Raw genomic sequence first — 15,000 nt, forward strand, 5'->3', positions numbered from 1 at the left:
CTTTACATGACACAGACTTGTCTTGAAGTTGTTTTGTCTCTAATTGCAGTTAGCCTGTTTAGGGAGTCTTACATGGTGACAGAGCAACAAAGTTGTGTCTGAGACCAAAAGGGAGCAGAAATGCCGCAGTTGCCGCCATGAGTTGCGTCAGGTCTTTGGGTTGCCAGATTGGAGTAACAATGGGGTTGCTCTGTGCTGCAGTGAAGTACTGTACACGAGGCAGTGCTCAAGGCAGCAATGTGGCAGGGTCTGTGTTAGATAGTGTGACAGGACTGTGAAGTGGCTCCACGTGTGTGTGTGGCTCCAAAGAGATTAGATAAGCATGGCAAATCGCTTTGTGTGTGTGTGTGGTGGTGTGTGCGTGTGCGTGTGTGTGTGTTTGCACATTCATCTACTGTCCACAAAATCCCAGCTGGCTCTCTTCTGACTGTCTGAGGACACACACACACACACACACAGACACACACACACACACACACACACACACGCACGCACGCACACACACACACACACACACACACTGACAGTGGGAAATGGTCTATTAATAAGAGGCCTGCTGGGATAACCCCCCACACCTGGTCTGACCCTGAGGTGTGAAAGACAGCTTAGCCGTCCCCAGTTTTATAACATTATTAGTGGTCTTGATTCAGGTGTCAGCTAGTGGTACTGACACATTGCAGCCTTGGACCTGCTTTGCCTGATCAAGGTAGAACTTAGTTGTGGATCTAAATCCTAAATGTTTTAGCTTTGATATGTTTTTAGCTGTTCCCTTTGGTGTTTCCATTTCCTGACAGCAGCCCTTTCTATTTCCAATTGATATTTCTTAATGCTACAGTGCCCTAACGTCCACACACTGTACCCAACTCCAAACTTTCTGCAAACGCTTTCCTCCTCCAAACACGATTTACATTTTGAGACGGTTTCCGCATTGAGGCTGTTGCGTACTGCATCTGTATCTGCATATAATATGCAGATCAGGCTGAGACCTTCCTCAAGGGCATCTCAGCATGGTGCACGTGTGATGCACCATCTGGGAAGCACAGTAAAGATAGTCTACTGGCTGTACATCTGGGTCAGATTTTCACCATAGAGATAGATTTAAAGTACACGCACAGTAGTTCTGAAATACACGTTCCTGGTCCACCAGGAGCCATAGATATACTGTACATGCATCCCTCTCATATGTACTGTTGTAGTTTTGTATCAGTTTATACTGAGAATTGAAGTCTCTCCACATTTTGGCGATGAGTCCCGCCCCATGTTGGGGGCTTTTTGGTCTGCTAATTTCTCTTTGCGCTCATGTGACTTTGCTTAATAAAAGGCCTCTTTGGAGACAATTGATTGACAATTGATTGACAATTGATTGAGGTTTACTCAATCTAGTAAGAATCAATTAAATCCACGACAGTACTCTCACCTGAGCAGTGGTGCAGTTGCGCCCGACGGCGTCCAACTTGGCGGCGATGACGTGGGAGGTCCAGTGTGCCAGCCAGTAGTCGATGGAGACCATGAGGGAGTGTTTGCAGAGCTGCGATAGGAGGAGAAAGGGCAGGAAGATAACCCCCGCTGAGGAGAGGTATTTGCACCAGGAGCGCCAGGGGATGGTGGCGCGATGACGCATCACCTGGGACAGTTCGTCCTCCTCACTCTCCACAGACTCTTCTGGAAGGACAGAATGACGCAGGAAGGAGGGACAGGGTTGGTTTTACTAGACTGTTTATCTGTTTGTTTGTTTAGGCTATAGGCATTCGGTTTGCTAACAAGTGTGTCGTTTTTGATCTATGAATATAAAGTACAAGTTGAAGAGTGTAAACGATAGGATTATTCATGAAAAAAAAAGAAAAAAGATCAAATATACCTAAATTAGAAAGATGAAAGAAAACCGTGTAAAATAACATAATGGTGATGCATATGCAAACATTCATATCTTTCTGAATAAAAGCAGTTTGATCTGGATTAAGACAGAAATCCTTAAAACAAGGCAAACAGTCATACACCCTCAGTGCTTGAGAAGTGGATCAATCTTAAAACGGTCAGAGCTAAGGAACCCAAGCGCAGAACACAGAGACAGGACACGAATATAAAAGAAGCAGGTTTTAATGAGGGAATAGGGGAGGAATGGCATAGCAGGATGGAATTCGCTTGTTAAGTCGTGACGTGTTTCCGGGTCCAACGTTGGCTGAGGCGCTGTCTTCGAAATGCCGAAATAATAATAATAATTAATTATATTTATATAGCGCTTTTCCGAGGCTCAAATACCCTGACAATATGGAGAAAACGGGAAAGTATTGTGTCCCTTGTTGTATGAATAGATCCGAGTCTAAAAAATGATTAAACTGTCATTCTACCGCTGTAGTTCACAGGTACTCTGGTGCGGAGAATTTCTGGTTTGGACCCGGAAATGTCTAAACGTCACTTTTGACGTCAGACTTAACAACCGAATGGCCAGCAAGATAGGTTTGAAGGGCAGACAAGCAGGGCAGACAGGCAGTTAGAAAGGCAGGTAGACAGGCAGTTAGAAAGGCAGGTAGACAGGCAGTTAGACAGGCAGGTAGACAGGCAGGTAGACAGGGCAGGCAGAAGTGGTCCTGTAGCACAGAGAGAAAGCGGTGAGACAATTACTTCGACACAGAGAATCTTCAGGAACCTACGCGCTGCTAAGCGACCGAGAGTGAGACTGACTTGAAACGACAAACAACGATCTGGCGATGAGTGGCAGGGTTTTAATACTGTACGTAAGACGAGATGATGAACCACAGCTGTGTGACAGAGCAGGTGGAGATGATGACCAGACTGATTTCTAGAGCCTGAGCCACGGCCACACACACACACACACACACACACACACACACACACACACACACAGACAGGAGAGGCTGTCACAGGCTAGATGGAAGTGGAGGGCGTGACAAAAACAGGGTAGGATTGATAGGATTTAAAGCCGAAATATATAAGATAATCAACAACTTGTTTAGATTTCTATTTTTTTAGTGCACCTTTGATCTAAGATCCAGGTGATAGTGTCCTCCTGTAGGACTTCTCTCTCCCCTCCCTCCCTCCCTCTATCTCACCCTGTCCTTTTATTTTCCTCCCTCTATCTCACCTCTATCCCTCCTCTGTCACTGTGCATCAGTCAGAGAGAGAAAGCGAGGGAGGGAGAGAAAAGGAAAGGTCCTTTTCTCTCCCTCCCTCGCTTTCTCTCTCTCTCTCTGACAGATGCACAGTGACAGAGGAGCAGGAAGTTAAGTATGCCACAGGGGAGGAAGAGTCTGTTTAGCTGCTGACTGATAGAGAGACAAGGCCACACAACAGGAGATGGATAGGTGGATGGAGAAAGAGAGAGAGAGAGAGTGAGAGAGAGCAAGAGATAAATAGAGTGTACCGGTGAGAGATACAGTGGGGGAAATAAGTATTGAACACATCAATATTTCGTCCAGTAAATGTATTTCCAATGAGCCTATTCAAGTGAAATTTGCACCAGACTTTGGTCAAATGTTGACGTGTTCAATACTTATTTCCCCCACTGTATATGGAGACAAAGAACATTCAATAAAAAATGATGACAGGAGAGAAAAAGAAAAGAGCAAGAGATATAAAGCTAGAGATCATAATCTTTTATTCTACTACACGTGCTTATTCCCATGTGTGTGTGTGTGGAGGGGGGGGGGGCACTAACCATGGGGTGAGTAGCGTTAACGATCTCTCGCCTACTCCCCCTCATCTAAATATACATCATCACATCATGCAGCAATTCTCAGAGAATGACTGTATGAGAGCATCTAGGAGTCATGTGACCAGAGGGGCAGAGAGTTGGAGGAGAGAGAGGGAAAGAAAGAGAGGGAAAGAAAGAGAGGGAAAGAAAGAGGGCAGAAGAGATTGGGGGGAGAGAGACTGGAGCATTAAGACTACTGTACGGAGCTCACATCAGACATGCTGGTAAAGACTTCAGCATTGGAAAATCAGAGACAGAGAGAGAGAGAGAGAGGGAGAGAGAGAGGGAGGGAGAGAGAGAGGGAGAGAGAGAGAGAGGGAGGGAGAGAGAGAGGGGAGAGACAGAGAGAGAGAGAGAGAGGAGAGAGAGAGGGAGAGAAAGATAGAGAGAGAGGACATTTAAAGAGAGTGTTTAAATTTTACAACCACCTAAAAGAAAGTCACCCTGACACGCTCCACAACAAAGCCCTTACCCACAGAGAGACTCTAGGGAGATGCCCCCTCAGCCAGCTAGTTCTGGGACTCTCACAGTCACAAGCAGAGCCACCTATTAGACTAAATAGGACCAAATTATATGAAAACAAAAAGAAAATTACCTGACACATTGGCAAGAATCAACCAAAAACCAGAGCAAATTGGAATGCTATTTGGCCCCAAACAGAAAATACACAGTGGCAGAATACCTGAGTACTGTGACAGAACAACAGAGAGAGAGAGGGGGAGAGAGAGGAGAGAGAGATAGAGAGAGGGAGAGAGGGAGAGAGAGAGAGGGGAGAGAGAGAGGGAGAGAGAGAGAGAGAGAGAGAGAGAGAGAGAGAGAGAGAGAGAGAAAGAAAGAGACTAGATAGTGCAGACTGGTATGAATGGAGCATGGGGGGATCAGTAGAGTCGACATGTCTACATGTTGCAGCAGCATGATGCCACAGACTCAGGACCACAGACTCAGGACCACAGACTCAGGACCACAGACTCAGGACCACAGACTCAGGACCAGGGGGTAAAACCATGCGGTCCAGCCACACCTGCTTCGGCTATTCGGTTGTTAAGTCTGACGTCAAACGTGACGTTTTGCAATTTCCGGGTCCAAACCAGAAATGCTCCGCACCAGAATACCAGTGTACTACAGCGGTAGAATGACCGTTTAATCATTTTTTTGACTCGGATCTATTCATTCAACAAGGGACACAGCACTTTCCCGTTTTCCCCATATTGTCAGGGTATTTGAGCCTCGGAAAAGCGCTATATAAATATAATTTATTATTATTATTATTATTGCGGCATTTCGAAGACAGCGCCTCAGCCAACTTTGGACCCGGAAACACGTCACGACTTAACAAGCGGATAAGAGGAGACATGGTCCCACCGGTCCACCCAGGGGTGCCACCAGAACCCGGGAGACAACACAGAACACAGATAAAGCGGCACACCGACCGGGTCAACAGCTGTCACTCACCACACAGTGACGGTTACAGTAACAGCAGAGAGACGTGATCAAATACTGTACAGTTCTACAAACAGGAGAGTCAACTTGGGTTGCAGCTCTGACCATTTGTGAAAAAGCGGATAAACACACACGCGCGCGGCCGCGCGCGCACGCACGCATGCACACACAAACACACACACACACACACACACACACACACACACACACACACAAACACACAGCCCACGGTGAGATATGGCCTGTGACGCCTCACCTTCGTCATCCTCCTCTGTCTTGGCAGCCTCTCTAGCGTACATGACCCTACGCAGGTTCTTCCTCTCCAGGTCTGTCATACTCTCCTCCACCGTCTCCTGCACAACACACACACACACACACACACACACACACAAACACATTTTAATCATTTATTTCTGTCCACATGGAAACAAGTATACAAGGACACAAATACTGAAGGCACAGATGGGATGCATTCACAAACAGACAAGGACAATGTCTTTCACATACAACAGGACAAGACTCACGGGTACAAGTAACACCGTCTCCGCCATATTTGGCGGCTGCCAATAATCGCAGAGACAGAGCAATACTTGCTGAGCCTTTTTGCTTCTCCCTTGGACATTCCCAGTAGACGTAGTCCTCTGACAACCAATCTGTGCACATGTCCAAGACTGCCAAATATAAAGACTAATAGCGTACACCTATAGCCTAGCTCTGAGATGGTGTCTACAAGCTGCTGGTATTTCATGACCTTAGTCATGAAGGCTTCCTCTAGGCTTATATCAAAGGTGCATGCTACCTCTAATACAGACACCTCTCTGGACTCTTCATTAACAACAACAACATCTGGTGTGTTAGCAGACAACTGTGAAAAGTGACATTGGTCATTACAGAAATTGAACATGGATGCATTGACACAAGCATGTGTATACATTTTTACTGTAACTGGGAAGTGGAGTGATATGTCCTTTACTATTAGGCTCACAATTCTGTCATGACGTGCTATATACATTCCTTTGTAAACATAACAGCCATTCAAGATATGTGAAAGTGTTTCTGTAATCTGTTCTGTGGTGTGGTGCAAGCAATGAGGAACCTGAGTGGAGGGAAACCAAATAGAGAGGTTGAGTCTGGTAGGAAGGACTTGTAATCTGGCCTTGGTTGTGAATATGACAATGTCCTCATCGAGTGCAGTGTTTTTTAGAAAAGAATGGGAAACAGAGTGATCAGCTGTGGGAAGACATGCCAGTTTTCCCTGGAGTTTCAGACCAGTCCAGTGTTGTTGTTGTTGATGTTGATGAAGGTCCATGAGAGTCCGTCTGGCCCCTCTAGATGTTAGCTGGTGGCTCTGTCCAGCAAAGGAGGCTGTTGCCCTGACCTGTGTGAGAGGGTCAGATATACAGTTCTCTGAGACCCGAACAGTCTCAGAGTCAGACCGCACCCACTCCAGGGACACCCCGGCTCGAACACAGAGGTCATTCAGGTCTGGCCAATCAGACCAGACTCCAAAACCAGCGGAATGAGTGTCCAATTTTCCGCTGGGTTTCCTCTTGAACCCAAGGAAGTGGGGCTCCGCCCCCCTGGCAACTGGGACCTTCCTTCTCCTCAGGTCCAGGAACATGGAGGAGCGGGCCAGCTCCCTGACGTCCTTGTCGTCGTTGTTAAGCATCCTGAGAAGATGGGAAATTCTCATGCTGGTGTAGATCCATTCTACATTGGGGACCCCTAGCCCTCCCTCCCATTGGGGATGAAAGATGATGTCACGGGTGCTGTGTGAATTGAGTCCAAGCCACCTGCGCACTACGCTCACAGTCTTGTTGTTCATTTCACACAGCACTTTCTGGGGGATGTGGACATTGGAGAAGAGGTGCTGAACTTTGGACAGGGCCACCTGCCTGATGGCTTCTAACTTCATAGTTAGTGGCAGAGGACAACTGTCTATCAAGTCCAGCCTGGAAGTGAACTCAGTCAGGATGTTATTGACTTGCTCCTTCCACTCTCCTGCGATGTTAATTTTATGTCCAAGATATGGGTATGTCTCATGGAGAGAATTTACATGAATGGGCTGTGTTGCTAAAGAGAACACAGGGGGTGTGTCTGTTTTTGAGTGGTACCACCTGTTCCCCCCACTCCGCCTCTCATACAGGACAGCACATTTGCTGGCTTTGACCTCCAGGCCAGACCATTCCAGAAAACGATCCGTCCTGCAGAGCATGTTCTTGATGACGCTCTCTTCCCTGGAGGCCAGGACAACATCATCTGCGTAGCCCTGCACTGGGTTGGGGGAGATGACACCCTCAGGGGCACACTGACACAGCCACTTAATCCACTGGTTGATGGCAATTACGAAATTAACCGCGCTCCATGGACAGCCCGTTTTAATGCCTGTCTGAAGTGGTGTTGGGCGAGTGAGCTGCTTCCCACAGATTACTTGGATGGTGGAGCTTCGGTACACATCTCTCACAATGTCAATGAATAGCTGGGGTAGCTGTATCTCTTCCAGTGATCTAATCAACAGATGTTGATGGGAATAGTGATTATGGCAGATTAATAAATGACATGATGCCGTAGTATTATAATTGTCAGATCAGTTCTAGGCTGCTCCATCAGACCCTCGGTCTCTGTCCACAGAAGGAGCAGGCCAAGCTGCCTAGTAGGCCAAGCTGCTGGGGCCATTCACATACAGCAGGGTAAACATGTTGACCTCCATGGGCACCAGCTACCCATGCGGAGAAGCGGCGAACAAGCAACGCCAGCGTCCTCTCTCAACCGGCATTTTTTGGAAGGAGTAGAAGCCTGAGATCCCCCTGGGCCCCTCACCTTCTCGAAGTCCTGGTCCTGACGGTGCATGAGGGCCTTCCACTGTTCAAACAGCTCTGGCTCAGAGTTCTGGATGTCCTTCAGAGTCCCTTCTGTCTGGATGGTCCCGTCCTTCATGGCTATGATCTGGGGAGGGAGGAGAAGAGAGGGGGGAGAAAGAACCAGTAACTGAATATATTCTTTACCAAACCTTTATTCAATTACAATAAACCATCTCTGTTTCGAGGAGAACTGTCAGACTGTCAGTGAAACAGACCAGAATCTAATCTGAGCGCACGCGCACACGCACGCACGCACACACACACACGCACACGCACACGCACACGCACACGCACACGCACACGCACACACACACACACACACACACACACGCACACACACACACACACACAACTCTTACCCAGTCTGCGTGTGGTAGATACTGCAGTTTGTGAGTGACCAGCACCACTGTTCTCTTCTCCTCTTTCAGCAGTTTGAGGATGCCCTCCTGCATCAGGTGGTCACTCAGGTGGATGTCCAAGGCAGAGAACGGGTCGTCCTGACAACAGACAGACGAGGGAGAGAGAGGTTAAAGAGAGGGAAAAGCAAACATTAGGCAGACATTAACTGAACTGCTGTACTGTGTGGTGACCTTACTGGAATAAGGTTTGGATTATGCTATACTGTCATGTGTAGTATTGCTATTACTTTAGTAGAGCTACCAGAACAAATCAAATCACTTCTCCTGTTGACCTGAATCAGCTCATGTAGACTCACCAGGAAGACTACATTAGTCTGCTGGTACAGGGCTCTGGCCACACTGATGCGCTGCCTCTGTCCCCCTGAGAGAATGATACCCTTTAGAGAGAGAGAGAGAGAGAGAGAGAGAGAGAGAGAGAGAGAGAGAGAGAGAGAGAGAGAGAGAGAGAGAGAGAGAGAGAGAGAGAGAGAGAGAGAGAGAGAGAGAGAGAGAGAGAGAGAGAGGGAGAGAGATTGTGTCAAGTCTTCTCCCTAAGGGCAGACTACTATTCCAGCTCTTAGCTTTTAAAGGTACAGTTGTGTTGCATAATTCACACACACACACACACACACACACACACACACAGAAAATCAATTATAAATAAAAAGCATAACAGTTTGGTCCTGAGCCAGTTAGTCAGTCATTTTAGCTTATGTGCAAGAAATATTCAACCACTCTTTAGGGGAAATGAAAGTTCAAGAAAAGGTGCTTCTTAAATCCTTGTTGTCAAAGGCATCAACGGTCATCGACAAGGTGTAAGCATGACAGAGACAGGGACAAACACAGAGAAGGGGGGGACACTAATCCTCTCTCTTATCTCAGCCTATTACTCGCACACACACACACACACACACACACACACACACACACACACACACACACACACAGACAAACACACACACACACACACACACACACACACAGACTGACCCTCTCTCCTATCTCAGTCTGGTCTCCCTGTGGCAGGATGTCAATATCAGGTTGGAGGGAGCAGGCCTCAATGACAGCGTTGTACCTGGAAAGCACAGAGAAGGCAACACAACAAAGATAATGTGACTTTAGCTGACATTAGGCAAGACAGAAAATGGCTGCTCTGTCAATAAGAGTCCATAGCCAGGAGAACATAGAGTAACCTATTTGTAGTTGTGTTTGTAACTTTTACAGTGAGGTAATGGTCATTAACCTTCTAGTGAGCTTCAAGGTGAGTACGGTACGACACTGTAAGACAAACGATACTGCAGCAAAGTCAGGGAGTATTTGCCGGAGGCTGCACTGGCTGGTAATGAGAATGTGACCCTCAACTCTCACGGGTAGCACACGCTACACACTACACACTACACACTACACACTACACGCTACACGCTACACGCGGCACCAAAAGCCAAGACACTTGGTTGAGTCAAAATATGCTAAGTCTGCCACATAGTAGCTACAAGACCATAGTAATTCATGGAGTTGTATAGTAACTATATGAACACAAAACATATCTGAACAGAAGTCCAAACAATCTTATTGTATGTGCAGCAACAGAAAACATTATTTGCCAAACAACTTCATAGAGCTGCTGTTCAGTACAGCAGAAGAATACCCCATAGACTCTATGGCATAGATGATCAGTGGGCTGAAATCAGATTGGATATTTGCCTGAGAGGCCTACAGCTTGACACAGAGGGACGTCAGAGGGAGAGAGAGATGCAGCAGGGGCACTGAGTACACAGACAAAGGTGCACTTTAACACAGAAAGAGAGGGGGGGGGGGGCCGGGGGTGAGAGAGATGATGGAGAGGGGGATGGAGAGAGAAAAAGAGCGACGAGAAAGAGAGAAAGAGAGATGAGAGAGAGAAACAAAAAAGAGTGCATCGTTGCACTACGGTGGATGGGAAGTGACAGTGGGGTAGCGAGCGACAGAGACAGGGGACAGCCAGAGAGACAGAGAGAGAGAGAAGGAGACAGTGTGAGTGGGTAAACATCCCTGTTTTTATATAATGTCTCCACAGCAACAAAGCACAGGCAGGTTTCCATTAAATGTAATTTTTTAAGGACAGTCCATTAGGCACAAAGAGTCGCGAGGACCATAAACACAGGCAACCAGCCTCTCTGGGAATCCATTTGTTGTGAGGATACAGAAACGTGTGTGCCGTGCCCTTCCACTGGCAGGGGAAAAACAGCATATGGTGTTGTGCCACTGCTGGGGAGGTCTGGGTGAAAGGGCAGACGCCCTCCACAAAATAGGGAAACATCTTTAGAATGAATTGAACCAGAGGTCAAAGAACCCTTAGGCCTGGATGCCCATGCCAAGATTGTTCACTCTTATTGAGGCCATAGCTCTTACTGTAGCCATAGTTGAGGCTATAGAGGACTCTTCGATGGCCTCTGGGATGTTTCGTTGGGGATATAGTATATCTGAGCAAAGAGGTTTGATATGAAGAGGTTGTTCTATTTATTTAGTTTAGTTTAGTTTTTTTATTTAGCATATGATTAAAAAAATATTAAAAACAGTGCAAGGAGGGAACGAAGCCCAGAAGGTTTGTACATAATTCCACTCCCGTCAATGGCTAAGGTTCAATATACTACAAAGAACACCCAATACATGTAAATAAGACAAGAGAAACCACAAGCAAAATCATATCCATGGGGCAAAATGGTAGGATAGCAAAAAAAAAAACTGAAAAAAGACACATGGATACATAGCTTGCTCAGAACACATCAAGAAAAGAAAAACTGAAATAAGAGCAGTAATCATGGAAAGGAAAAAAGGTTATGAAGAATTTAAATATTATAAATAATAAATATACATTTGATAACAACATCAAATGTGGGTGCAATCTTTGTGTTCTGTAGTCTTTGTTGACACTTTATTTAAAAGTCTGCCCATCAAACTGCTTATAGATATTGGTCACATAGGTTGTGAGTTTGTCAGTTGAAAACCAGTATGCAGGCTGATAGATGACCCCAAAACGAATACTAACTTAGAATAGCTAACACAAACCACCAGTAACACAAGGTAAAGCTAGAATTAAATCACTTACTAAGCTGTATGAGTTGATGTCTGAGCTGTATGAGTTGATGTCGCCAATTCACTCAGTCAAAATGTATGATGACAGTAGTCTAGGCAGTGGCTTTTAAGAGCTGCAGAATTGGCCCAGACTCCTCCCTATGCAAATTGAGGGCTATCAGGCTTCAAACCCAGTTGGTTTCAGTTGAAAACCCCAAAACTAATACTAACTTAGAACAGCTAACACACACTTAGAATAGCTAACGCTCTTAGAACAGCTAACACACACATCAGTCCTCTAGACCAGTCTAGACTCACCTGGGTTTGATCATGGGCATCTCAAAGGTGATGTTCTCCACTAAGGTGGCGTTCAGGAGCCAGGGCTTCTGGGAAGCGTAGGCCACAGAGTCTCTCTTCCTGCCAGACAAACACAGCATCAACACCACACACAGGGCTTCTGGGAAGCGTAGGCAACAGAGTCTCAACACCACACACACATCAGTGGGTGACAAGATGAATTGGGGTTTATACAGTACAATAGAACCAGTCAACCAGGGCACCGCCCCTCCATCTAATGAATCCCTCCGAGGTAATTTTGGGCACACTTTCAATGTACTACACGGCAGGATGGCTAGATAGTTGGCACACTACAGCAGTCTTACTAATCACCCTGTTCGCCTCAGCCAAAGCTGTCTATAGTTTTCTCCTCTTGATGACGCACAAGGACACTTGCTGCTGTTTTGCCTTCAGCGTTGTTCAATAACAAATGGAGGGAAAAGCAGGGGAATATCTTGTTTTTTGATTGTGGAGTCACTTCATCTGTATGGATTTTCTGTATTTTCTGTATTTTCCAGATAGCAGTGGTGTTGCTCTGTTCTCTAGTTAACAGTGAATGTCAGTGAACATCATCTCCATGGGGACCATCTGGCAGGACAGGAGTCATGTTGTGTCTGCTCACCTGATGTCTCCTTCGCCTACTGCATCCTTGTCTGTGGGACTGCGAAGACAAATACACACACACACACACACACACACACACACACACACACACGCTGATTACCTTATTAAATAAAAAATCCAATTTTGAAGTGTGAAAATAAGTGTTGAGGTGTGATTAACTTCAAAGGTCATACCGATCATTTCAGTCTGATTATTGAATACATTCAAATTAACGAATTAGGGATCCCTAGGCGAGACAGTTGTAATTACATCACGTTTTCTATTTAACAGTTTATCCAAATCCAGGGATAGGCCCATACAGTATAACTGGGAAAATGACAGGTTGTGGTTTTAATGAAGATGTAGCTGTTTAAACGTCAGCCATGCTTGACCTGATACCTACAGTATGGAGCCTAATGGAGCCTAATGATGAAATAACATGCACTTTGGTCTTTCCTAAAATACAATACTGCCCCTTTAAGACCTCAGTCAGCTCTAAGCCAGCCAGTTTGTCTATCTTGCAATGAACAGCCCTAAACACTGTTAGTTGAGCTACAAAATATGATGAGTTTGATACATTAATAAATATATACAGTGTTTAGTATATACTGATACATACACTCACACACACACACACACACACACACACACACACACACACACACACACACACACACATACAGTGCCCTGCGTGAGTAGACAGTGGAGCATTTTTTAATACACTTTTTTTTCTTTTTTTTTAAGGATTTGAAATCAAACAATTACTATAAGGTTAAAGTAGATATTCTCAGCTTTTATTTTATGGTATTGTTGTACATAATGGTTTCACCATTCAGAAATTACACCACTTTCTATGCATAGTCCCCCTATTTCAGGGTACCCAAAAGTAATGGGACAGATCAATGAAATGTCCAAATGATGCACTCTTCTTTAGTATTTGGTCGACAATGCTTTTCATCTAATAACTGCCTGACGTCTGCGAACCACTGACCCCTCCAGACAACGAACCACTGACCCCTCCAGACAACGAACCACTGACCCCTCCAGACAATGAACCACTGACCCCTCCAGACCATGAACCACTGACCCCACCAGACAATGAACCACTGACCCCATCAGACAATGAACCACTGACCCCATCAGACAATGAACCACTGACCCCCCCAGACAATTAACCACTGACCCCAGCAGACAATGAACCACTGACCCCAGCAGACAACGGGAGTCGTCTCTGGTGATGCTCTGCCAGTGTTGTTTGTTTTGACGTCTTTTTGCCTAAAATTCTCATCATCAGGAAATGAAATGCATGTTCAATTCGATTTAAATCTGAAGATTGACACGGCCAGACAACACCTTTCCACTCTTTGGCCCTGATAGCCTCCCTAGTTGCTATGGCAGTATGTTTTGGGCCATTGTCTTACTGTATGATGAAGTGCCATCCAATACATTTGGAGGCATTTGCTTGCACTCAGACAGCAGACAAGAGGTTTCTATGAATTTCAGAATACATTCTGCTTTATCGCCATGGGGGGGGGGTTACTCGTGTGTTTATAGTGGGGGGGGTAAGGTATGGGGGGAAAAATCAGGACAGACACTTATTTTGTTTGGTGTTATAATTGTTTTTTTCATGTGTACTGTTTTTTTTAATAAATAATTGATTACAAAAAAAAGAATACATTCTGCTGCTCCCGTCAGCAGTTATAATTAAGATGGAATCTGGTAAAAGGGGGAACAAGAAACGTTGGAAATCAATGATACAATCAATATACACATATGTTGTTGGCTTGACTATTGATTTTCATCAACGCGTTCTTGCAAGTACAGGGATTTTTCTTAATTATGGTGAGCATTCTTCGGTCCACAGCCCGTTTGCAATTGCTGAGCTCACCAGTGCCTATTTCTCTTTTTAATTAAGTTCCAAATTGAACGGGCCCCGCGGTGGCGCAGCGGTCTAAGCATCAGTCTCTGGTGAAAGCTGCCCACTGGGGACTGGGATCGAAACCCGGTCTCGCCAGACCCGGATATGGCCGGGGCCCACGGGGAGCAGCATATTGGACGGCCGCTCCCGAGGGTGGTATAGGCTATTTCCGGATAAGGATCCGTCGCGCAACACCGCCCCCGTCTGGTGCCGGAATAACAGTGTTGGGCTCGAGGGGCCGGTAGCTAGTCTATCGGCTCTCTCATCTGGGCTGCCGGCCACGGGGTGCGCGTGCGGCCGATCCTACGCAATAGGCGACAGGGGATAATTGGACACTAGGTTGGGTATAATTGGATACTAAATTGGGTGAAAAAGGGATAAAATAACAAATAAAAATAAAAAATAAAATAAAAGTTCCAAATTGTTGATTTTGAAAAAAACCTAAGGTTGACTTTCAACTTTTGATCCTCATGTTGACAGACACCAATAGCAGACTGCAAAGGCAAATGCAAAGCCTAGAATCAATACTAGACATTGACAGCTCCCTTATGCATAAATTCTGTGACGGAATACACCTGACTTACCAGAAACAAATGTCAAGCCAATTGTTCTGAATGGTTAAACCATTATGTACACAAATACCATCAAATAAAATCAGAAAATCTCGACCTCATAGTA

At 45.7% G+C, this 15,000-nt stretch overlaps 1 protein-coding gene across 1 annotated transcript in view; it reads right to left on the bottom strand.

The window, feature by feature from the left end:
- abcc8 (ATP-binding cassette, sub-family C (CFTR/MRP), member 8) overlaps nt 1-15,000 on the bottom strand; it is a gene marked incomplete at both ends in the record, with an annotated part of 72,781 nt that overhangs the window by 11,676 nt on the left and 46,105 nt on the right. The window contains 8 exons of the mRNA XM_080545350.1: nt 1,418-1,662; nt 5,409-5,505; nt 7,973-8,098; nt 8,373-8,510; nt 8,729-8,809; nt 9,402-9,486; nt 11,784-11,882; nt 12,424-12,462. Of these exons, the coding sequence (XP_080401476.1) occupies nt 1,418-1,662; nt 5,409-5,505; nt 7,973-8,098; nt 8,373-8,510; nt 8,729-8,809; nt 9,402-9,486; nt 11,784-11,882; nt 12,424-12,462 (910 nt within the window). The remainder of the gene's footprint in view (nt 1-1,417; nt 1,663-5,408; nt 5,506-7,972; nt 8,099-8,372; nt 8,511-8,728; nt 8,810-9,401; nt 9,487-11,783; nt 11,883-12,423; nt 12,463-15,000) is intronic.

Source organism: Nansenia antarctica, assembly GCF_963989245.1.
Source record: "Nansenia antarctica genome assembly, chromosome: 14".
In the NCBI taxonomy this organism is placed as follows: domain Eukaryota; kingdom Metazoa; phylum Chordata; class Actinopteri; order Argentiniformes; family Microstomatidae; genus Nansenia; species Nansenia antarctica.